The sequence below is a fragment of the Mobula birostris genome, chromosome 3, assembly GCF_030028105.1.
Source record: "Mobula birostris isolate sMobBir1 chromosome 3, sMobBir1.hap1, whole genome shotgun sequence".
Classification (NCBI taxonomy): domain Eukaryota; kingdom Metazoa; phylum Chordata; class Chondrichthyes; order Myliobatiformes; family Myliobatidae; genus Mobula; species Mobula birostris.
The window spans coordinates 29,635,465-29,661,167 of NC_092372.1; the positions used below are offsets into that span (position 1 = coordinate 29,635,465).

The 25,703-nt window shown below is 41.6% G+C and overlaps 1 protein-coding gene across 2 annotated transcripts in view; it reads left to right on the top strand.

Annotated features, from left to right (window-relative positions):
- The window catches only part of LOC140194951 (myosin-IIIa), a 176,153-nt gene that overhangs the window by 95,115 nt on the left and 55,335 nt on the right, over positions 1 to 25,703 (top strand). For both annotated transcript variants that reach the window (XM_072252403.1, XM_072252404.1), the window contains exons 9-15: positions 3,017 to 3,125; positions 8,013 to 8,132; positions 8,563 to 8,663; positions 11,275 to 11,361; positions 11,447 to 11,512; positions 15,198 to 15,311; positions 23,168 to 23,279. In XM_072252403.1, coding sequence (XP_072108504.1) covers positions 3,017 to 3,125; positions 8,013 to 8,132; positions 8,563 to 8,663; positions 11,275 to 11,361; positions 11,447 to 11,512; positions 15,198 to 15,311; positions 23,168 to 23,279 — 709 coding nt within the window. The remainder of the gene's footprint in view (positions 1 to 3,016; positions 3,126 to 8,012; positions 8,133 to 8,562; positions 8,664 to 11,274; positions 11,362 to 11,446; positions 11,513 to 15,197; positions 15,312 to 23,167; positions 23,280 to 25,703) is intronic.

The window sequence follows — 25,703 nt, forward strand, 5'->3', positions numbered from 1 at the left end:
AGAGAGCAGATGCTCCCATCTCCAACTCTGGTTCGGATGGCCCCTGGCTCCCCCAGACTGCAGATCCCAACGTCTCCAACTCTTATTCCAATGGCCCTGGGTGTCTCCAGACCTCAGCTCTTGAGTCTTTGGGCTGTATGTCTCAAGATTGTTGTATCTTGGTTTATTGATGGTTGCTGCCATCTCCACAACTTCATCATTGTTACTGAGCTTCCTTTGTTCCCATCTTGAAACTGTGCAGGAACAGGGGAAACAGGAGGAACAGCAAAAGAAGCTGGAAGGGAAAAAGAGTTTGGACTGGCACTTCCAGAAGTTAACATTAGTTTATCAAAGAGTGTTTCACATGTCATATACTTCCTCCCACTTCGCTGTTCTCTTAGAGTCACACTATCTTTTCCACCATCCAGATACAAGTCTAGGCCCTGCTTTACTCCGAGATGAAAACCAAAATCAACTACACAACAGCAGGGGTGGAAGTCTTAAAAATGATAACACAGCAAGTCAGGCAGCATAAGCGGGGAGAGAAAGAGTTAGAGTTCAGTGATGTTCCTGCTGGATACCCAGCTGGATTCCACATGCTGTGGTAAACCCTAATGCCATGTGATTGTCGATAACTGGATGTCATGTTTCCAGGCTGCACATGCTGATGACAAATAATGCTTGCCCATCCAGCTGATTACCCAGGATACTTTGTGGTGTTGCTTCGAGATTCAAGAGGTTCTGCAGGTGCTGGAAATCTGGAGCGACACACACAAAATGCTATATCTAAGGAGGGAAATGAACAGTCAATCCTGGTGAAGTTTCTCGGCCCAAAACATTGTCTGTTCATTTCCCTTCATAAACGGTGCTGAGTTCCTCCAGCATTTTGTGTGTGTTGCTTTTGGTGATATTTCACCATTGTTTTTATGGGATAGGGCATGACCACAGAATCCCCCCATTTTCAGTAAGTAATCAGATGGCAAGAATCACCATAGGCTTCTGTATCAGCTATCTGGGAATTGAGGTATTTTTTTTAAATAGTAAAGAAGTTTGTTTCACCCTCTACAGAATGTATTAATCACTTTCCCCATCCCTTAATCTCTTTCCCCAACCCCACACCACTACCTGCCCTTCCTGGTCACAACCACGATGTCAAACCTTAGAACTCACTTGCTTCCACGGATCTCCAGAGATCACAGCCCTGCAGTTCCCAGTGACAGGATCTCCCTCAGGATTTGGTGAAACTTGGCCACCTGATCCAGGTGAGCCCCAAAAAAATAGAGCAGAGCAGGGGAACCAGGTTCACTGGCAGGCAGTTCAGTGACCACCAAGAGTCTTACATTGTTAATCTCACCATCTGGTGGGTAAATTGCATACCCTGGTAACTTCAAGTTGAACAATATATTTGTTGTCTGATTAGGCATAGCAGGCAATTTTCATTTGCGACTATTATTAGGTTATAGCAAAAAAAGCTTTAATATTCAATATTTCACCAATAAGTGTCAGATTTGGGATTATGTTTCTATAGAATTGGCACAATTGCCTTCTCTTCTGTTCATCTGCCCATCACCTCCCTCTGCTTCCCCTCCTCCATCCCTTTCCTCCACCGTCCTCTCGTATTAGATTCCCTCCTCCACCTATCACCTCCTGGATTGTCTCTTCACGCCCCTCCCCCACTCACCCATCTTTCCCCCTTACCTGGTCTCACCTATCCCCAGCAAGCTTGCACTACTCCCGTCCTCCACAATCTTATTCTAGCTTCTGGCCCCTTCTCTGCTGGCCTGGATGAAGGGTTTCAGGCTGAAATGTTGACTGTTCATTCCCCACCACAGATACTCCTGACTTGCTGAGTTCCTCCCATGTTTTGGTTTCTGGAATCGACAGAATTTCTGGTACAAAAGGCCATGTTTGCTTTACAGTTTCTCTATCTCCTTCCTTGTCATCATCGTTTTGATGGTCATTGGCTGGGAAAGTGCACAGCATTGAAGAAAAGAGCAGCATGCTATTGATGAATCAGTGCACTTCATATGTATTTGCACCTTGCAAAGACAACAAACATCAGGCACTCGTAATAGAAGTTCACTGACCTTAAAAAACATTACACCAAAGTCAAACAAATTAACATCAGTGAATGAACACAAAGTAAATACAGAGGCTTCATGAGATTGAATAAATCTGTTGTTTTCTCTGGAGCGGTCAGGGCCGAGGGGAGGTTTGAAAAAGGCTTGTAAGATATTGTGAAGTATAGGAAGAGTAGACCGCCGGTATCTTTTGCCCAGGGATTTGAAATGCCTAAACCTAGAGGGCATCATTTAAGGTGAGAGGGGGCAAGTTGAAAGGAGATGTGCGGGCAAGTGTTTTTTTGACACATCGTTGTGGGTGCCTGGGATGCTCTAGCAGGGGTAGTGATGGAGGCAAATTGGATAGAGGCATTCCTGAGGCTCTTGGGCACATAGGCATATGACCTTGTGTGGGCAAAACAAAATCGATCAGCTTAGTTGGACAATTGATTACTAACTTAGTTTGGCACAACACTGTAGGCAGAAGAGCCTGTGCTATCAGCCTGTACCTGTTCTACGTACAGTGCCTTAAATGTAGCAAATGTAAGTTGGAATGGGGTTGGGAGTTGATCCATTCAGGGTCACAAACGAGGTAATTAAGTCTTCAAAGTGGGATGGATGGAATTTATAAGGTATTACAACTGTGTTTTAAAAGAAAGCTAGACAAGAGAAATGGAGGAATAGTAGAGTCCAGTGTTACCAGAGCATCTTGAGAGTTGGAACATTTGAACAATGGCCACTTTGTGGCACCATTCGAGTGTTGCTCCCAACAGGGAGATAATGCAGGTAACCCTCTCAACGTTATAACTCCTATAGAAATGTTTATACAATATTAGTAATTTAAAAAGCAGAGCTGGAAGAAATATAATTATTCTAAATTAAATGTGAATGTGACTGCTGAGACTCTATTGCTGACTTGGAAGTGCTCTATTTGCTTCGGTGCCCTGAATTATACTAATTAATGTTAATTTCAATAGGGTCAGTTTGGTGTCGAGCAAGACGAACTTTTAAAATGTTTGATCTGTACAATGGCAGTCACTCGAGGAGAGTCCATTCAACGATACCACACCAAACAGCAAGCGGAAGGTAGAGGCAATTTATTCAAATCTAGTAGTAATTGACAGGCTTATACTTGGCATCTTGGTGTCCAATTATCCTGGAATGGACAAATACAAAATATAGTAGATACTGTGTAGATATTATGTAATAAGTACTGGAAATACTCAGCAGATCGGCAGCATCTGTCGAGTATGATTGAAACCAAATTTCTGAATAAATTTATTGCCTAGCAGCTGCTACCTGCTCAATTCATTGATCAGTGTGAAATGTGAGCCCTTTAAGAAATGATGGGTTCACCTCTGATGGGTCTCATTATCTGTTTTTGAGTTGGGTTAACGAATCTAAGCTAAGTTAGTTGAAGCTACTTGGGATAGGGAGATGGGGAAAAAGTGAACTAGGATTTTCAGTTTCTAGTGTTATTTGGCCACACTTTATGGTCAATCAGTATTCACTGTGGAAAACTTAGATCCTACTTGTGACCACTGGTTCCAATCTTAGGCAATTAGCCTTCTAGTATTTACTCTTGGATGAGTTTGTTGTAATAAGTGATTCACATCTTGAACCCTTTTTTTAAATAAAAATCATTACTCGGTTCAATCACAAACAAGAGAGAAATCTGCGAATGCTGGAAGAACTCAGCAGGCCAGGCAGCATCTAGGAAAAGCGTACAGTCGACGTTTCGGGCCAAAACCATTCAGCCCAAAACATCGACTGTACTCTTTTCCCAGATGCTGCCTAGCCTGCTAAGTTCCTCCAGCATTTGTGTGTATAACAGGGCTCAAGATAGGAATGTGTTTAAGCACATATGTAACAACATTTGGTGTTCATTGGGTCCAGAAGAAATTGTTCACTTCATTGGAAATTTCATTGCAGAATTTAAAATCCACAATGTTCTTCCATTGCCATTTATCAAAGTTGCCTGTAACTTCTGCATCAATCTGAATTTATCTGGTACTTCAGCAGAGAAAGCATTTCCATTTTGTTTCATGGATGTGCACAAAATAAAATTCATATTGAGTCAAAGATGGATAGAATAAGTAGTAGTTGACCGGAAACTTAGTCAGTAGTATATTTAGTCATAGAGAAATACAGCACAGAATCTGGCCCTTCGGCCCATCTAGCCCATGCTGAAAACCAGTTAAACTCAGTGCTCCCATTGACCTTCACTGGGTACATAACCTTTCATATCCCTACTATTCATGTACCTATCAAAGCTTCTCTTAAACATTGAGATCGAGCTTACATGAACCACTTGTGCTGGCAGCTCATTCCACACTCTCACGACCCTCTTGAGTGAAGAAGTTTCCCTCATGTTCCCCTTAATCTTCTCACCTTTCACCCTTAACTGAAGATCTCTGGTTGTAGTCCCACCCAACCAGAGTGGGGAAAACCTGCTTTCATTTACCCTATCTATACCCCTTATAATTTTGTATACCTCTATCAAATCTCCTCTCAATCTTCTACATTCTAAAGAATACAGTTATAAACTATTTAATCTTTCCTATTATTCAAATCCTCCAAACCTCATAACATCCTTGTAAATTTTCTCTGTACTCTTTCAACCTTGTTTACATCTCTCCTGTAGGTAGGTGACCTAAGCTGCACACAAAAACAAAGAGCTGGTTGCGGACTACAGGAGGAATGGAGACAGATTAACCCCTATTGACATCAATGGATCTGGGGCTGAAAGGGTGAACAGCTTTAAGTTCCTCAGCATTAACATCACCAAGGGATCTCACATGCTCCTATAGAGAGTTGTTAGGATTTGGGGGCCCATACCAAATTTCTTCAACTATCTGAGGTAAAAGAGGTGCTGTGTGGTGAAAAGGGCACAACGGCACCTCTTTCATCTCAGACAGTTGAAAAAATGTGGTATGGGACCCCAAATGGAGCATGATTGAGAGCATCCTGACTGGCTGCATCACTGCCTGGTAAGGGAACTGTACTTCCCTCAATCGCAGGATTCTGCAGATAGTGGTGCGGACAGTCCAGCGCATCTGTAGATGTGAACTTCCCACTATTCAGGACATTTACAAAGACATGTTTGTAAAAAGGGCCTGAAGGATCATTGGGGACCCAAGTCACCCCAACCACAAACTGTTCCAGCTGCTACCATCCGGGAAATGGTACTGCAGCATAAAAGCCAGGACCAACAGGCCATCAGACTGCTTAATTCCCGCTGACACAACTGTATTTCTATGTTATATTGACTATTCTGTTGTGCATACTATTTATTACAAATTGCTATACATTGCACATTGCACATTTAGACAGAGACGTAACATAAAGATTTTTACTCCTCATGTTTGTGAAGGATGTAAGAAATAAAATCAATTCAATACAATTCACAATATGCCAACTTAGGCCTCACCAATGTCTTAAAGACTTTCAGCATAACATCACAGTTCTGTACTCAATTAATTGATTTATGAAGGCCAATGTGCCAAAAGCTTTCTTCACAACCTTATCTACCTGGGACATCACTTTCAGCAAATTATGTACCTGTACTCCCAGTCATCTTTGTTCCACTGCACTCCTCAGCGCCCTACTGTTAGCTGTGTAAGACCCACCCTAGTTGGTCCTACCAAAATGCAAAACCTTGCACTTATCTGCATTAAATTCCATCTGCCATTTTTCAGCCCATTTTTCCAGCTGACGCCTATCCTTCTGCAAGCCTTCCTCACTGTCCACTACACCCCCAATCTTGGTGTCATCAGCAAATATTCTGATCTAATTAACCATGTTATCATCCAGATCATTGATATAGATGACAAATAAAAACAGACCTAGCACCTATCCCTGCAGCACACCATGAGTTACATGCCTCCATTCAGAGAGGTAACCTGCTATGAATGCTCGCTGGCTTCTCCCACAAGGACAATGTCTAACCTAATTTACTACCTCATCCTGAATGCTGAGCGACTGAACCTTCTTGATCAGCCTCCCATGCGGGACCTTGTCAAACGCCTTATTAAAGTCTGTGTAGAAATCATCCACTGCCTTGCCTTTATCCACTTTCCTAGTAACTTCCTCAAAAAACCCTAAAAGCTGGATTAGACGTGACCTACCATATATGAAGCCATGCTGGCTATCTTTAATCAGTCCTCACCTACCCAAATACTTGTATACCTGAAGATACCTTCCACTTACTTTTCCACAGCTGAGGAAGGACTTAACGGCCTATAATTTCCTGGTTTCTGGTTAGTGCCTTTTTAAAACAGCAGATCAACATTGACTATCCTCCAATCCTCTGGTACCTCACCTGTCACTAAGGATGTTTTAAATATCCCTTCTAGAGCCTCTGCAATTTCTGCACTTGCCTCCTGTAGGGTCCAAGGGAACACTTTATCAATCCCTGGGGATTTTGCTACCCGGATTTGCCTTAAGGTAGCAAACACCACCTCTTCTGTAATCTGTACAGGGTCCATGAAGTTGATGCCGCCTTGCCTCACTTCTATAGACTCTGTGTCTGTCTCCTGAGTAAATACAGATGCAAAGAATGCATTTAAGGTCCTTCCCCATCTGTTTTGGCTCCACACATGGATTTGAAGGAAGGTTTTATGGCAGGAGGGAGAGGTGGACAGTTAGTTGATTTCAACAGACATGAGAGGCGTTTGGCTAATGGTGCGACTGCCAACGCTGATATTAAGGAAAAGGATCCACAGTGGGACTAAGTCCATGGGATGTGGAATGCCGCTGAGCTCTAAGTGAGCACCTCTGGTTGATCGTTTTCTGGCTGTTGAATCAGTGACTGCACGTTTTCTGTTGCGGTAAAAACAAATCACCATTGTTTACCTCCTTGATTGCTACAGGTTAGTTGCACAAGCCATTCTTTTACCATTTCAAAGTGACCAGATTCCTAATTACTTGCTTTCCTGGAATGGGGAAGACAAGGAAAGACTTGATGAAGGGCAACGTTATGAGGCATATAGACATGATAGGTATTGAGAATCTTTTTCCCAGACAGGAAATTGTAGGTCTAAGATAAGAGATGCGAGATTTAGAGGCAATCTGAGGGCGATTTATTTTTTCCACACAGTGCGGGTGGAAACTGGAGTGCACTGTCTTAAGGTGGAAGCAGATATTCTCACATTGGAAAAATAATCTAGATAAATACTTAAATTGTCAAGTCATAGAAGGCTATGGAGCAGATGCAGGTAAATAGGATTACTATGTATAGTCAGCAGAAGTGATGGGCCGAAGGGCCTGATTCCATGTTCTACAACTCTATAGCCTTGTGACTCAATCTGCTGAAGCTTTACTAGCAATTAGGCAGATGCTCACCACACCACTCCCTGGCCTATTTCCAATATTTTTATCAGTAGCAACATATGAGAAAAAAAATTTAAAACAGTCATTTTTATTTTTACATTCTCCAATGTAAAAAAGAATGTTTACAGGAGTTTCCTGGGACTAATTATTAATTACAGGTTCCCTGGGGAATTGGCAATCTTATTTGGATCTTATGGTTGGAGAAGATGAAGGTGCAAGTTACCTTAAAAGGAAGCAGTTCCCCCAAAGCATAGCCATATTCTTAAAATTGTTGCAAGATGCTTGCAGTGTAGATTTAGTCATTTCTATTTTGATAGGTTTATAAAATTTTAGCATTGTAAATTAGTGTTCTTTGGGTATAATGTAATTATTTTTCCTCATTATCAGCATGTTTTAGTTCATTGTGAAGTGAAGGATTTATTGAACAAAATAAACTGAGTTTGAATTTACAGAACAATATCAAAGACAAGGTGCAAGTCATAATCCACGAACCTGTAATAATGAATGATTCTATTTGCTGCATCTGATAGAAGCAGAGACTGTGGATGAATACTTGGGGATTGAAGTGTAACTCATGATTGGAGCTGAATGGGTTGCATTGGTCCCTGTGTTACCATTCTAATTTTGTGTGTGTTATTATAGATGCCAGGGACTCTATTGCTAAGGTTGTATATGGCAGAGTTTTTGGGTGGATTGTCAGCAAAATCAACCAACTACTGGCTCCAAAAGATGACATGGATATTGTTCAGCTGTGGGAGATAGGTATGTAACACAAGCCTTTCACGTGTTAAGATCATACAAGTGAAGCTGTACAAATGTTGTCTAGCATTGTTAGTCATCCCAGAATAACACTTATTGTCAAAGTGAGAGGAACTTGCACACTCAAGAACAAATTAAGTTGTTTATCTTTAATTAGAAATAGTTTAGAACAAGGGTTCCCAACTTGGGGGTCTACAGACCCCTCGGTTAATGGTAAGGCTCCATGGCATAAAAAAAGGTTGGGAACCCCACTCTAGAGGTTGCCATTTTGAATATTAAATATTTTGAATTTGGAGAACATGGCAGTTTAATTAAGTATACATTTTTATTGTTAGTTTTGCTGTTTCCATCTATCACAAATGTCCCTTTGTATTTCAACAAATTATGCAGACGCAAACTGCACTCTTACTTTAAATCCTGGTTTTTATTTTAGGTATATTAGACATTTTTGGGTTTGAAAATTTTGCGGTTAACCGGTATGAACAGATGTGTATTAATTTGGCAAATGAACAGCTTCAGTATTTCTTCAACCATGTAAGTAAACTTGAGTTTAAGATTATGTTATTAAATTAGGTATTGGTTTTTCCATCGTTGATGGTTTTTGTCATCAACTACCATCCATTAAACTTCATTCTAACTTTGAATTTTCAGCTTTAATTGATGGCATTTGAGAAATATGTAGATATTTTCTGCTGGTTATTTACATCCGTTACTTAGAATTATGTACTCTTGTCAGGATTTGGAGTTTTAAAAAAGGAAATAATGATTTGCTGCATTATTTTGAGACAAGTGGGAATTTACGTTCTTACTTTGTTTTTATTTTTAATCAGTGAACACCAGTTCTAGAGGTTGGCCCTAACTACTTACTCCTGACATTTCTGTAACATGGCCGTCTCAGAGTTTTGCATCCATCATGAGCACTGTTTGTGTCCCCACTGAGTGGCACAGTGTGCAGGGAGTGGAGTTGCTACCTCACCGTTCCATTGCACCAGGCTTCATCCTGCCCTCTGTGAAGTTAGCATGCTCTTCCTGTGATGGTGCATGTTTCTATGGCTCTCTGGTTCCCCCCCCCCCGCCCCCACAACTTCCTAAAGGTGTGCGGGTTGATAGGTTAATTGGATAATATAAATTACCCAAGTGTTTAGGTGAGGATTGAATTTGGGAAAAGTTGATGAGGATGTCGGAAAAACAAAATTGAACAGACGTCGCAGAGTGATCGAGCACTACCGCACAGAAACAGGCCCTTGGGCCCATTAATTCCATACCAAACTATTCTGTTTGATCCCATCAACTTGCTCCTGCATCATAGCCTTCCATACCCCTCCCATCCATATACCTATCCCAACTTCACTTCACTGTTGCAATTAAACCTACATTCACCACATCTGCTGACAGCTTATTCCATACTTTCACCACCCTCTGAGGGAAGGAGGCTGAACATTTCACCTTTCCCCATTAATCTATGACCTCTGGTTCTAGTCTCAACCAAACTCAGCGGAAAAAGCCTACTTGCATTTACCCTATCTCTACCCCTCATAATGTGTACCTCTATCAAATCTGCCCTCATTCTCCTACACTTTAGAGAATAAATTCCTAACCTATTGAACCTTCCCCTATAACTCAGGTCCTCAAGTCCCAGCAACATCCTTGTAATTTCTTTTTCCCCCAAAGAAAATTTTCTCCTTCATTCTTCCAATCTTTCCTAAGTAGGTGACCTGAACTGCAGACAATACTCCAAATTAGACCTCTCAAACATCTGCAAATTTGCTGATCGGTCAAGCAGACTGTTTCCATGCAGTCAAACTCTACTTCCTTATGGCAGTGTGCATAAAATTGAATGGACCAGCCACACGCTATGATTACAAGAAGCACTTTGAGGTGAGAAACACTTCAGTGACAGACAGATTGGGGTCTTTCTAGTATCTGCAAAGCACAAGTGTTGAATGGATATTCTCCCTTTCTCTGGATGAGAAATTCGTACTACCAAGTCCAAGCCCACCCTCTTCCTGGCATGCACTCAACAATCCTAGAGACTAATTCCTTCCACCATGAACACACCAGGGTGACAGGGCACATCATCTACAAATTATACTCAATTACATGCCCAGGCTATTCGGATGAAATCTCCGAAGCCAGTGACCCCTAATTCCAAAGAAAGGAAGAGTAGCAGGCTTCAACACCGATTTCCTGCTAACTCACACACCATCCTGAAGTGGGAATGCTACGCCAAATGTCACACCATAGTTATCAGGTCACGTTTATTGTCATTTATACATGTATCTATAAACGAGACAACGTTTCTTCGAACCAGGGTGTAAAGCACACAGCGCACAATAACTTATGAAGTTAAGGATAAAAACTAGAGATGACTCACACACAAATAACAAACTAAAGTGCATTAATATTAAATATTGTAAGGTTTGGAACAGATTAAACAGTGACACTTTGAATACAATGCTGCAGGGAGTTCAGAAGCCTACTGGCTTAGTGGCTCTAGTAGAAGAGCTACTTAGAATCCTAGTAGCTCTAAATCCTGGAATATTGAATGCCATTGAAGGAACACCATCACTGGAATACAGTGCTGATTTAGGAGTGTGCTCATCACCACTACCGCAAACATTTAGTGATAGATGACAAATGCTGGCCTTGTTTGTCATGCCCTCATCCTGTACAACGCATAAAAAATGATATTTACTCAGTAACTTCTACCAGCCACCATGATTTAGAAATTATGAAGCAGATGTTTGTGAGGACCTGCAATAAGTGAGCTCAGCATAAGCAGATTGCAAAAGAACATACAGCCTTAATGACCTTGACTGCTTTAGTAACCTCAGAATAGTTCCTGTCCTGTCTTCACCAATACCAAATTCACTAGTCTGCAAACGGCTACATTATTCAACCAACAAACTTCACACATTCTGCTTCAGGCTCACAGATTTTAAACCTGCGAATTATTCTCTGTAAATAATATCAGAGTCTTGTTTCCAATCTAGACCTCAATGCTTAGTCTAAACATTCAGAACAATATCTACTATAATATTGGTTTTGTTTGATTCCTTACTGATACAAGTATGTGTGTATATTTTGATTATTTTATATATCTAAACTTACAAATGAAATGGATTTCTTTTGTTTTTCTCCACAGCACATATTTTTAATACAACAGGAAGAGTACAAGCAAGAAGAGGTTGAATGGAAAACAATTTCCTTTAAAGACAATAAAGCAATCCTGGTAAACAAAAAAGTGTTTCGTTCTGCTTTGCTTTTCTTTTTTCATGTTGCTTCAGATTATTCAAGCTTAAGCTTTCTCTTCACAGGACCTGTTTTTAGCAAAACCATTAGGAATTTTTTCCCTATTGGATGAGCAAACTGCATTTCCACAGGTAAGAACCTGAAAGCAAGTGTAAACATGACTGAGGCTTATTACTAATGCTTTAAAAATGAAAATAATTATGCAGAAGTAAAATGCAACAGATCTTAAAGCACAACTACTTAGATTTGGCAGGTAGCAGCTGTGGAGAGGGAAAATCAGAGGCAACATTGCAGGTCAGTTAGATTAGGTGCACCTGAAAACATTAAACTAATTAAAAGAAAGGCACAGAAGCTGAGAGATGCAAGTACATTAATTTTGTTCTACTCTTTGTGATGCTTGCAGTTCTCACGCAGTGGTGTGATGATATATCCAATTCACATATTTTTACGTATAACACATAATGAAATGCAGTATATAAGCAACAAAGCATGTTTAATCAAGCAATATATTTACAGGATTACTCAAATATTAAATACACATCAATGACCTTTTGCCTGAATGTTCTGATAAAGGACATTAAACTGATACGTTAAATCTCTTTGTAGTTACATACAACCTAACGTGTTGAATATTTCCAGCATTCTCTGCTTCCTCTGTAATCTAAGCTGCCCATTTACTTCAGCTTTAAGATTTGTAATTTAAAACAATACATGCATTTGTTATGACACATAAAAACCAAAGTTTAGACACCTTTCCTTTTTGTTTTCTACTTCCAACTTTTCTTTTTGTTTGAGTCATACAGCACAGAAACAGGCTTTCCAGCTCACCATATCCACACTGCCCATCAAAAACCAATTTACACTAGTCATGTTTTCCCTCCTGCATCCCTTTTGGCTCCCCCCCCGCCCACCCTATCCTCCAGCTACCCACCTACTCTAGGGACAATTTACAGAAACCAGTTAACATACCAACTACTCTGCCCATCTCCCTCACATCCAGTTGCTTTGACTGTCCTGTCACTCCATGTGGTTTTATTAGGTCAACAATGCCATGGCTGTTAACATGGCTGTTAAGTTGCTGATGTTGTAGTCTGGTATTATCTATGACTGATATAATACCCATTTTGATGCTGACGTTTAATAGTTTCTGTGCTGACATTGATCTTAATATGTTATTGCTGAGATAATGGTTCAATATGTTTTATTTGATGGTGGGGTATCCACTGTGGTAAACATGATGCATTGGTTTTTGTAAGAATAAAAACTTGCAAGAAAAATGTTGAAAGTCCTATTGAAAGAAAGTCACTTGTTGAAGAATTGTACTCAGCCAGTTTTATTATCATTGACATATGTTGTGAAATTTGTTGTTTTGCTACAGCAGTACAGTGCAATACATAAAGTATACTATAACTTGCAATAAGGAATAATAAATGTATATTGATGGCGGGTTCTTCACTTGCGAAGATCAGAAGGGAAGAAGAGTCCTCAGGAGCGCTGACACAATTGTTGGTGACTATAGAGGCCAGTTCTGGGCCTGCAGACTCTGCAGCAGTAGAGACATGGAAATAGCTGGGATGTGGGGACTTGGATAGTAGGGTCCTTTCTGTGTCTCCTCTTCAGCAGTCACTCTCCTGGATTCCTCAAAGTTCTTGGCTGCTCCGTTCATCGGTGTTCTCCAACGATCTCTGTCACAAGCCAGCCGGTGCTCCTCATTGACCTCGATATATCCCTGAGAGAGCTGCTGCTTAAGTTGGTCTTTGTACCACTCGTGTGGAGCTCTACAATCTCTCTTGCCCTGAGAGAGGTCTCCGTAGAGTACGGCTTTCGGTAACCTGGGGTTGTCCATGCGAGACACGCGGCCTGACCAGCAGAGCTGTTGGAGCAGCAAAGTGGCTTCAATGCTTGGAAGTTGAGCATTCTCTAGGACCTCATTGTTGGAGACATGATCCTGCCTGCTGATACCCATGATAGAGCGGAGGCAGCATTGATGGATGTGCTCGGGCAACCGGATTTGCTTGCAGTACAAGACCGAGGCTTCAGAGCTGTATAGCAGTGTTGTGACAATGGCAGCCCTATACACCTGGATGTTTTCAGATGGACACAGACGGTGGTTCTTCCACGCACGTTTCTGGAGGCGTGCAAAGACGCTGCTAGCCCTGGCGAGTTGATTGTCAACGTCCCTTACTACCATAGTTTTGTTGGAGATGACACTGCCCAGGTAGGTGACCTGCTCAACCGTGGTGAGAGGGTGGTTGACAATGGTGACCTGAGGAGGGCTGTAAATGCCACAAGGGGGTTTCTGATGGAGAATCATTGTTTTCTTCAGATTGACCGTAAACCCAAAACCCCTTGCAGCCTTAGCGAACTAAGTGACTGTAGCCTGTAGCGCGTCTTCTGTGTGCATGAGGAGAGCACAGTCATCCGCATATGGTAGCTCGGGAATGAGCTCTTGCATGGTTTCTGTTCGGGTAAAAAGACGGCGGAGGCTGAAGATATTTCTGTCAGTGCAGAACCGCTGAAAAAGATGGTGCCAAAACACAGCCCTCTTTCACACCAGTACTGATGGGGAATGGGTCAGACAGGTCACCATTGCGTTTGACCTGACCGCTTTGGCCCTCATGGAGCTGCTGCAGGATGGTGAGGAATTTTGGGGGATGGCCGAGCTTCGACAGAATCTTCCAGAGACCATTGCGGCTGACTGTATCAAAGGCCTCGTTCAGGTCAATGAATACTGTGTCCAGTCCCATGTTCTGCTCGCAACACTCCTGTGTCTGGCACAGGATGAAGATCCTGTCGATGTGCCTCTGCTCACTCTGACTCTCTGAGAGGTTGCCTTTGGTAATGGTAGGGAGAATTCTGTCCATGAGAATTCTGGCGAGGATCTTCCCGCTGGTGGACAGCAGGGTAACCCTGCTATATATATAATATATAGACATTGAGGGCTTTATATAATGTAGTGCAAAAATACAGGTAGCATTCATGAAATCTGACAGATAGCAGAGGGGAGGAAGCTGTTCCTGAGTGTGTCTCTAGGCTTCTGTGCCTCTTCTCTGATGATAGTAATGTGAAGAGAGCATATCCCGGGTAGTGCTTTAGAAACATATTTTGTCAGTCTGCAGTTGGATTTTCATAGTGGTATGTACCTAAGATGTTTGCAAAAATGTAACTGTAATTATAGGGACAAATAGAAGTAAGAGTGGACTGTATAGCCCCTAAAATTTTCTCCACCATTTGATGAGGTAATGGCTCATCTCATTTTGGATTGATTTTTACTTTGTTCTGTCTGTTCCTCATAGCCCTTTAATCCCCTATAGGTCAATCATCTGGCTATCTCTGCTTTGAGTATAAACAATTACTTTGCCTCCATAATTGGATAGGGTAGAGAATGCAAAATTTATGAGTGTCTGAAGAAACGTCTGTGGGATCCTTCTCTCGGGGAAGGTGGTCTGATAAGATTTCGAGTTGCCTCCTGTGCCATGGCGTACCCTAAAACCAGCAAAGGAAAAGTATTTAAGGATCTCAGACACAGCACCAGACTTTTCCACCAAGAACCCAGGTCTCTGCCCTCCCGTGGATTCATGAAATTAGAGCATCTTGCAACGGACTTTGTCGTTTTATTCATTCAGGCTTTGTTTGGCTTATTGGTTACTTTACATTTTTTTAAATAAATGCATGCAAGCTTGAAATAAGCTTTAGATAACACTTATATTTGAAATACTATTAGTTCCTTTATTAATCTAAGAAAAGTTTGCTAACAAATATTAATCCTGACAATATTTGTGGAGTAAGCAGATATACCTTTTATGTACATTACAGGCCACTGACTGGACTTTTGTAGACAAACTAAACAATGGTTTCAAGCGGAATCCAAATTTTAAATTGGGCAGAAGTCACAATCCAGTATTTACAGTAGTACATTATGCAGGAAAGGTAAGAGTATCTTGTTTTTATTACGAGGATGAAATAACAGTGAAAAATGTTTAATTTTATATATTCTGTCATCCAGAGTTAAAGCTTGTGTTACTGAAAGAAACAAGAAAGTTAAACTTTAAGCCATGATCCTTGATATTAGTAATTGGGTGGTATGAGTGTGATCCTTTTTTTTAATAAAAGCTTGTTGTTATTAGAGCTAGAGTTTGTTGAACGTTGTGGGTAAAGGTAAGCAATGCCAAGATTATTTGGTGAGAGTACTGTTTTTACACTCCATCTGCAAATACCAGTCACCGCTGCTGAAATGTTTCGTTCAAATAAGAATATTGCCACTTTCCAAAGCAAAGGTGCTATCTGTTTGGTGTGTCTATTTGGAGTTTAATAATTGTCAGTATTAAATTGAACTTTTTTACCTTCCCCAGTATGTACCAAGAATCGCAATCTCAGTCTGGAACAATTGGCTCTAAAATTTAACCTAAATCTTTTTTCTCTCAACTCCCAACCACCTCGCTCTTTCTCTTCCTCTGTTCCACCTAATGTTCAGAAGACTTGCGATCCGAGACGGTGCAATTCCCGAACCAGGCAGTGATGCAGCTGCTCAGGATGCTCTCAATACACCCTCTGTAGAATGTGGGGAGGATGGGGGGTGGGAGATGGACTTTTCTCAGCCTTCGCAGAAAGTAGAGACGCTGCTGGGCTTTCTTGGCTATGGAGCTGACGTTGAGGGACCAGGTGAGATTCTCCGCCAAGTGAACACCAAGAAATTTGGTGCTCTTAACAATCTCAATGGAGGTCAATGTTCAGCGGAGAGTGGTCACTCCGTGCTCTCCTGGAGTCAACAACCATCTGTTTTGTTTTGTTCACATTCAGAGACAGGTTGTTGACTCCGCACCAGTCTGTTAGCCGCTGCACCTCCTCTCTGTACACTGACTTGTCGTTCTTGCTGATGAGACCCACCATGGTCGTGTCATCGGCGAACTTGATGCTGTGGTTCGAGCTGTGTATTGCAACACAGTCGTGGGTCAGCAGAGTGAACAGCAGTGGACTGAGCACACAGCCCTGGGGGGCCCCGTGCTCAGTGTGATGGTGTTGAAGATGCTGCTTCCAATCCGGACTGACTGATGTCTCCCAGTCAGGAAGTCTAGGATCCAGGTGCAGAGGGAGGTGTTCAGGTCCAGTAGGCTCAGCTTTCCAATCAGGTGCTGAGGAATGATTGTGTTGAACGCTGATCTGAAGTCTATGAACAGCATTTGAACGTATGTGTCTTTTTTGTCCAGGTGGGTGAGGGCCAGGTGGAGGGTGGTGGCGATGGCATTGTCTGTTGAACGGTTGGGACGGTACGCGAACTGTAGGCGTTCCAGTGAGGGGGGCAGCAGGGTCTTGATGTGCCTCATGATGAGCTTCTTGAAATACTTCATGATGACGGACGTGAACAATGGTACGATAGTCGTTGAGGCAGGACACTGAAGACTTCTTCGGCAGCGGGATGATGGTGGCAGCCTTGAAGCACGTTGGAATGATGGCGCTGCTCAGGGAGATGTTGAAGATGTCAGTGAGAATACCTGCCAGCTGGTCTACACATCCTCTGAGCACTCTGCCAGGAATATTGTCCGGTCCAGCAGCCTTCCGTGGGTTGACCCTGCATAGAGTTTTCCTCACATCGGCCACAGTGAGACCCAGCACCTGGACATTGGGAGGAGGAGGGGTCTTTCTTGCCACCACGTCATTTTCCGCCTCGAAACGAGCATAGAAGTTGTTCAGTGCATCTGGGAGGGAGCCAGTGACGTCATCGATGCACTTGCTAATGTTAGTCACTGATGCTGTGTACTCCTCTAAGTTGGTAGAGTTGTCATCGGTTGCAGCCTCCCTGAATAAAGGAGAGAGAAAGAGAACACTGGAACAAATCAGAAGTTTAAAGTGCAACAATTTGCCTCTTTCCTGAGAAATGTTTGTCTTTCAACTCTCATCACTGGAAAAGATTATCAGATCATTTACATCACTAACAGCTGGCATGGTAGAGTAGCTGTTAGAGCATCGTTCTTCCAGCAGCCCAAGCAAGAGAGGAGGCAATTCACAGGTCCATGAGTGAGATTTTAAAAAGGAGTGTTTGCAGGCTTTTGGCATTTTTCCAGCTGCACAGTCTCATCACGAGCAAGAGAGGAGGCAACTCACAGTGAGATTTAAAAGAGGAGTGTTTACAGGCTTTTCACATATTCCAGCAACCCAATCAAATAGCAATTCATCAGCAAGGGCAAATAAAAAGAAGGTAGAGACAAGCGGAGTAGCCATTGTGTGAGTGAACCAGTGTTAGAATGGAGAGGTTTTGGCTCATCAGTCTAGGGAGGGGTACAAATCTGATAAGTTTTTTTCTTCAGTTTTCATTCTTCATCTGATAATACATATTTAGAGCAGTGAGGATGGCTCCAGGGGCTGTGGTGTGTTCTGTGTGGGAAATGGAATGCTGGGAGACCTCCAGCCTCCCGGATAACCAGACCTGCACCAGGCGCACAGAGCTGCAGCTCCTCAAAGGAACTGGAGCTCCAGGTCAGGAACATTTGACTCACAGTGGAACCTGAGGAGGTGATCGATGGGAGCTATTAGGAAAGTCATCACCCCTAAGTTGCAGGAGACCTGGGTGACTGTCAGGAGAAGGAAGGGAAATGAGCTTTCAGTGCAGAGTACCCCTGTGGCCATTCCCCTCAATAATATAACACTTGGAATACTATTCAGGGGGTGGGAAGTGACCTAACAGGGGGAACCGCAGTAACAGGTTCTCTACCACTGAGTCTGGTGCTGTGGCTCAGAAGGGAAGCAGGGAGAAGACTACTGGGGTAATAATAGGGGATTCCATAGTTAGAGGAGTAGACACGAGGTTCTGTTGACACGATAAAGACACCCAGATGGGGTTGGAACTGCCTCTTTCTATGTTGAATATCAATGATTTGGGGATGACGGAATTGATGGCTTTGTGGCCAGGTTTGTGGGTGATACAAAGATAGGTGGAGGGTGAGGTAGTGCTGACGAAGCAGGGAGGCGGCAGAAGGACTTTGGCGTGTTAGGAGAATGGGAAAAGAAGTGGCAGATGGAAACATAGTGAGAAGGGTGCAGTTAAGCACTTTGCTAGAAAGAACAAAAACAAAGAATATTTTTTAATTGGGAGAAACTCAAAAATCCAAGGTGCAAAGGAACTTGGGAAACCTTGTAGAGGATTCCCTGAAGGTTAACTTGCATGATAAGTCAGTGCTGAGGAAGGCAAATGCAATGTTAGCATTAATTTCGAGAGAACTAAAGTATAAAAGCAAGGATGTAATACTGAGGCTTTATAAGGCACTGGTGAAGCCTCACTTGGAGTATTGTGAGCAGTTTTGGGCTCCTTATCTAAGAAAAGATGTGTTAACGTTGGTGAGGGTTCAAAGGAGGTTCATGAAAATTATTCCGGGACTGAAAGGGATCTCATTGAAACCTATCAAATGTTGAAAGGCCTTGATAGTGGATGTGGAGAGGATGTTTCCTATAGTGGGGGAGTCTAGGACCAGGGGACACAACTTCAGAATAGAGGGACATCCATTTAGAATGGAGATGAGGAGGAATTTCTTTCACCAGAGGGCGGTGAATCTGTGGAATTCATTCCCACAGGCGGCTGTGGAGGTCAGGTCATTGGGAGTATTTACGGCAGAGGTTGATAAATTCTTGATAAGTCAGGGCATGAAAGGTTACGGGGAGAAGGCAGGAGAATGGGGTTGAGAGGGAAATGGACCAGACATAATGAAATGGTGGAGCATACTTGATAGGCTGAATGGCCTAATTCTGCTCCTTTGTGTTATGGTCTCGTGGTGTTTACAGGGCCAGTGACCGGGATTTAATTCCCACCACTGTCTGTAAGGAGTTTGTAAGTTCTCCATGTGGGTCTGCTCCAGGTGCTCTGGTTTCTTCCCACATTCCAAAAACCTAGGTTAATTGGTCACATGGGTGTACTTGGGCAGCACTGGCTCGTTTGGGCCAGAAGGGCCTGTTACTGGGCTTTACCTGTAAAAAATCTAATGGTTGTGGAATTTTTCCTGTGCACAAATTGGTTCCTGCTTTTCTGCACTTTACCATCATGACAGCTTCACTGATCGCTCATTAGCTGAGATCATGAAGTATCAAAGATGTTTCAATTGCTTCCATGGAATAAATCAAGTAGGAGCAGAGTTCTTTTGAAAACTACCAGCTTCTGCTGACAAATTCTACAAATGAGGAATACCAGAAATGTTGATACATAATGGAGGAAAGCTATTTTACACAGAGAGTAGTGGGTGTGTGGAACACCCTGCCCGAGGTGGAAGTAAAGAAATGTTTTAAGAAACTCTTACATAGGCGCATGGATGATAGAAATATGGAGGGCTATTGATCTTGGGAGTAGCTTAAATAGTCGGCACAATATTGTGGACTGAGAGTGTACAGTGCTGTAGTGTTTTATGTTCTAAATAATTGCCACATGGATTTCAACTTTTAAGAGAAGGACCTTTTTCCAGGCAGCAGAAAATGTGAATCTGCCAAATCTTAAAAAATTTTGTTTCAAAGGCAAAATTCCCGCCCTTCCTGTTTAGAACAGTGTTCCTTTGACATTATTAAGCAATTAACTTTATGATGCCAGATGTCATTAGTCGCTAACCTTCAACCAAGTTCGTGATTGCTTTGTTAGCCTGGCCTATGTGGCTTGTCATTTTTGCTGTGATTTTTCTGCACTTCCTCCTTGCAATGTTGGAGTATAAAATATGCACTGTTTTATCAGTCTGGAAGGAAAATAAATCTTAGCAAAACTTGTCTGTCTGCAGTACCCAAGTCAGAGTACAAAGGTCAATAAACTGCCAGTTCTACATTCTAAAAATGTAGAATCTGTCCAGATATTGCACATTGCAAGCAGTGAAGTTATTGAAAAAATTTATCCATTGTTGAAATTAACAGCTCTTTGTAGCTTTTACACTTTATCCTACATTGTTATTGTTTTATCTTGTTCTACCTCAGTGCACTATCTACTGAGTGGATCTGTATGAATGGTATGCAAGAGAAGATTTTTACTAAATCTTGATACCTGTGACAACAGCAAATGAATTTCAATTCCAGTTCCAGTTAGTCCAAGCCCAATTCGTGACATAGGAAGGAAAGTAAGTTGTGAAGCAGATATGATGATAAGATGGATGCACATTGAATTGAATTGACTTTATTTCTTACATCCTTCACATACACGAGGAGTAAAACTCTTTATATTATGTCTCTGTCTAAATGTGCAATCATAGTAATTTATAATAATTTATAATAAATAGAACAGTCAATGTAACATAGAATACACTCAAATCAGTGTGAGTTCATGACATGGTAGATTCTGAGAGGATGCCTCCTCTTGCATGGGATCTGCCAGGGGTCATAATTTCAAAATAATGGTGGCCCCTCGCATATGAAGAAGAGTATGTATTTCCTCTGTGAGGTTTATGAATTTTTGAAAGTATTCACCTCAAAGGATGAGTTGTTGAATAGCAGGAAGGTGGAAATTGAAACCAAGAACAGATCAGCCATGATCATACGGAATAATAGAACAAGCTCGAGAGGCTCTGTATCACATACCTGTACCTAATTCTTGATATTCTTGTGTTGATGAAAAAAACATGTTTATTTAAATCTGATTGTCATTGTCCTGAAGTGCCAAATTGCTCAAGTGTACTTACAGGTTGGTTAATGGCTTTCTTCTATTTGGTCAACCTTGTGCATAGCATTGAGTGAACTAATAAAAAGGTGATTTCTTACACGGATTAGTTTAATTTGGTACTTCTTAAAAAATTATCTTTGTTCAATTACTTATGTTTTCTTAAATTATTTAATATAACTATATAAAGAGTGATTGATTTCCAACTGAATTCGTGGCTATTGACACAAATCTTCCATAGATTTCACTGCAGATCCTCAACTGCCCCTGTTTTACCCCAAAAACAGTTGTCTACTCTCCAGCAAACGCTCCCACTGATCCCTTCTCAACCCAAAGGGTGGAGTACACGGGTGGTCTTTGATCAGCAGCATTATTGACTGCTTATTCCTGGTGGTCAAGATGGCCTCATTCCCTGGGGTGGCATCTTCCGGATAGTAAATCTTTCCAATTATTTCACTTTTTTCACGCCTTCTGCTTGTTTGTGTTACGGAAACTGCTGGAGCCTGTGACGTACAGTTTGGAACTCCGTTGAAGGATCCATCACTACTCTGTGTCCGGAGTGCTGCCTCATGGAGATTAGAGATGGGGGGGGGGGGGATCGAAAAGGACCGAGAACACGAGCTGACTCATTGAAAAGACGAGACGAAACGCGAGGTCGTGAACAACCCCGTCTCGAAGCAATCAGGAAGATCGAAGCATCGAGGTGAATGCGGAGGAGGTCAATGATGGCTCCCAACAGCGATGGTCAGCAGCTGGATCAGTGCGTTTGACCCCCAGTCGGTGGCACTCGGACCTGGGTCAACGGTCACTCTTTGCAAAAGGACTGAGTTTGTGCGGCAGCTCTCCTCATAGCAGATGAAAATATGTTTCCCATGTTCTGAAATTAATGTGATTATTGGACTCTATATTGATTTCCTTCAGCTTTTTGGTGTTTTCTTTCTTGTGGACAATTGGCGGGTGGGTGATCTGTTCATTTTCCTGTGTGGGGGGGTGGAGGGTTTGGTGCTGTTCTTTCCTGGTCACTGTTCTTTTCTGTGAGTGAGAGTGTCGGGGATTGTTATCTATAGGGGGTTGGCAATTGCTATTGTGGCTGGATTTTTTTGCTGTGGGGGAGGGGGATTTCGGGTTTAGAATTCTTTACCTTTTCTTTTCGTGCTGGAGGGGGATGTTGATGTCTTTTCTTCCATCAGCACCTATGGTCTTTCTATATTTAATGGCTATTTGGGTAGACAAATATTAGAGTTGTATTGTATATGCTTTCTTTGACAATAAAATGAACCTTTGAAACTTTTATGACGCAATTGTAATCAAAACAACTCTGCTGAAAGTACAGGAAATTTTCAGAGGGCTGTGGTTTCCAGTAAAATGATTGGTAGCCATGTGATAAACAAACGGATAGCAATGTTTGACTGATTTCAGGAGCTATTTAAATAGAGCCCTATCCAACTGACGACCCGCATCCTGACAAATAAGGACTGATGTCAATTTAATTCTTCTCTACTCCGTAATATTTTATGAAATGTTAACCTATTTTAACTGCATTTCTAAAGTGTCTCCTCATTCTGCCTTTCCCACACTCTCTGCATGTTATATGTCTCTACCAGAACTAACTCTCCATATTTAACCGCATCCTGCTGCATTCCCCATTCTCCCAACCCATCTGTCACTTTCCCCATCCACCCTGCCCTGCCTTTCCCGATTCACCACACACTGCATTTTTCTGTTTCCTTCTTGTTTAGCTACTCCGCACTCTTTCTGTGTGCCCCACTAGTCTGCCTCTCTGTGCACTGCACACCTCCCATGCAGTCTCCCCATTCTTTCTGCGTCCCACCCACTGTGGCCCTTTCCCTGTTGCCTGACTCAGCCCCCTCCCCACCTTTCAACTGCCACTTTATCTGTCCCGTAATTTTGCACTGTTAGTTTTAAGGTGTGTTTTGTATCTGGTGTGTATTGAGTTAAAATAGAATGATAATTGAATATTACTATGAATAATTAACAGATCCTGACCAATCTACCGTTTTTAATGGGTCTAAATAGATCTGTTTTAGAGCCAAGTATCTAAAGGGAAAGACAATGTGAATCATTTGCAGGAGAATCTTAAGATCACTTTACACAATTTGGTACTGTTAGCAAATTTGTCATTTTTGACTGATGCCCATCTGATGCCCTGCAGGTCCAATACAATGCGTCCGGGTTTTTGGAGAAAAATAGAGACACTATACCAGCAGGTATTCGAGGACTGTTTATTAATAGCATCACTCCACTGCTAAGTGTACTTTTTACAGGTAAATGTCATCGCAAACATTTTGAGCAGTCAAGTTCGGTCACCTTTTGGTCTTAGTTAATTGATTTTTGACTGTTATCTGCTTGATACAATAAGTGTACGGCACTCTCACAGCCCCAGTGACCCAGTCCAGTCGTGTACTCAGGTACTGCCTGTTTCATACCTGCACATTTCTCCCAAACGCCACACAGATATTCCCACCTCCCAGGCTCTCTGGTTCCTTTTGTTGTCACACGTACATTGAAACATACATTGAAATACATTGTTTGCGTCAAAGACCAGCACAGTCCGAGGATGCGCTGGGGACAAGTGTCACCATGCTTCCAGCACCAACATAGCATATCCAAAATTTATTAATGTATTTCTTTGGAATGTGGCAGGAAACCGGAGCAGCCGGAGAAAATGGGGAGAAAGTACAAACTCCGTAAAACAATCGTAAATTATTCTTAGCGTAATCCAAGTGTGGCGAACCGTTTTGAAAGCATGTACTCAAATGGGTGATAATCTTCTATAAAACATATTCTCGTGCTTTAGTAATTTTGAGCAGAGATTATTATTGATTGATGAATTAGTAACAATAATTATACTTTTTAAGGAAAAAGGCTGAGTCCTGTTGCTTACTTACATGTATTCATTGTCTTACTACCAATAGCAGTATTAATTTAGATTTTATCACCCTTTTTAATCATGCCAAATCTTTCACTCCACAACCCTTGAACATCTCTGCTGCTTTTCATATCATTTGAATGTTTTTGTTTCTTTGTTGGTATATCTGACACACTGCCCAAGCTGTAAAGAGTAACACAATTTAAAAATATCTCACCGATAAAATAAGTAATTCTTGTACGATAAGATGGACTCTTAGCCTCACAGTCTATCTCATTATGATCCTGCAGTTTATCATATACCTACACTGCATTTTTTCCTGTAGCTTTTACACTTTATTCTGCGTTGTTATTGTTTTACCTCATTCTATCTCAGTGCACTATGTAATGATTTGATCTGTCCAGCATTTCAGTGTATTTCAGTACATGTGATAATAAACTAATATCAATAGTTCTATAAAATTAAATAAAATACCCTTTTGTAAAAAATGTTCATGAAGGCATTAAACTGCATGCAATATTTACTATTGTTATCTCTGTATATTCAGTGTTCATAACTACAGAAGGAAAAATATTAATAGAGGGAAGGCAATCTCAACTGGTCCAGCATTTTACAATCGAAATACTGATGTCTACACTAGGTTCATGAGGGTTTCCAAACATATCATCCAATGCCACCATGTTTTCACAACCATCTAGTTGGCGTCAAGCCAGCATGAGATGTTTCCTGTGAAAATATCCCACTGCTCTTGGATGGTTTAAAAAAAACATTGACTGTTTCATTTGGCAGTCAAGATAATTACGTTATTTCTTTATATAATGGGTGGGACTTAAATAATCGAGCAGGGGCAGGTTTGCCACCCCTGGGAGGTTGATGATGGATGTGGATTGACAGATCAGTCAGGGTTCTATGTCTTTCAATGATTCTATGACTACGATTTCATAACAAAGACATCTTATAAAGAATACAAATTAGCATTTGTTTTATCTATAACACCATGCAATCAAAAAAACCTTAAATATTTTCATGAAAGCATATCTGGACAAAATGGGAAAAGAAGGAAATATTAAGAGTTTGACTGGAAGGATAGATACGGTTAATGAAAGGTGAGAGGATATCAAGGTCAGGTTACTAAAGAACTCTTCATTATGTATGCACGACAGGAAGTTAATCGAACTCCTAACCTTGGTACTGGGGAGAATATTTTCCCTTTTAAATAATTTGTTCAGCAGGCTCCTCTTCACTGATCCAATCAAAAAAAAATATGTTCCTGATTTTAATGGACCGCTGTTTGAAAGACAGGTTTCCAAATAAGTTCTGTACCCCACTTTGTAACAAACAAAACTGTTAAGTCGCAAGATAGATGAAACACTTCGTTGTTAAAAAAAAATTGATGTAGTAAATGTTTCCTAACTTGAGGAGATCTGCTCCAGGGTGATTGAGGAGCATGGGCCGCCATGGAAGAGGTAAAGAGAAGAGCTGGGTAGATGGCGGAGGGGAGCAGATTTACGTGGTAGTGGTGAGGTGGTGTGCAGAGTCACACAAGAAACCATAGTTGGAGAATTTTTAATTGGTTCTGCAATTGGTAATGACTACATAAAAGGCAGTTTTCTGATGTTGGGTTGTAGCAGAGAAAGTCAGTGTAGGCTTATGGGTAAAGATGCAAATTTGATCTCTAGAAAAAAAGCTTCAAAATTGGTAAAGGCCAACAAAATGTGGAATAATGCAGGAGATTATCAATAAACTAAGTATGGGTGTGCATTGGCAAATTAATTTTGACAAGTGTCAGATGGTGCTTTTAGAAGAGCAAAGAAGCTGG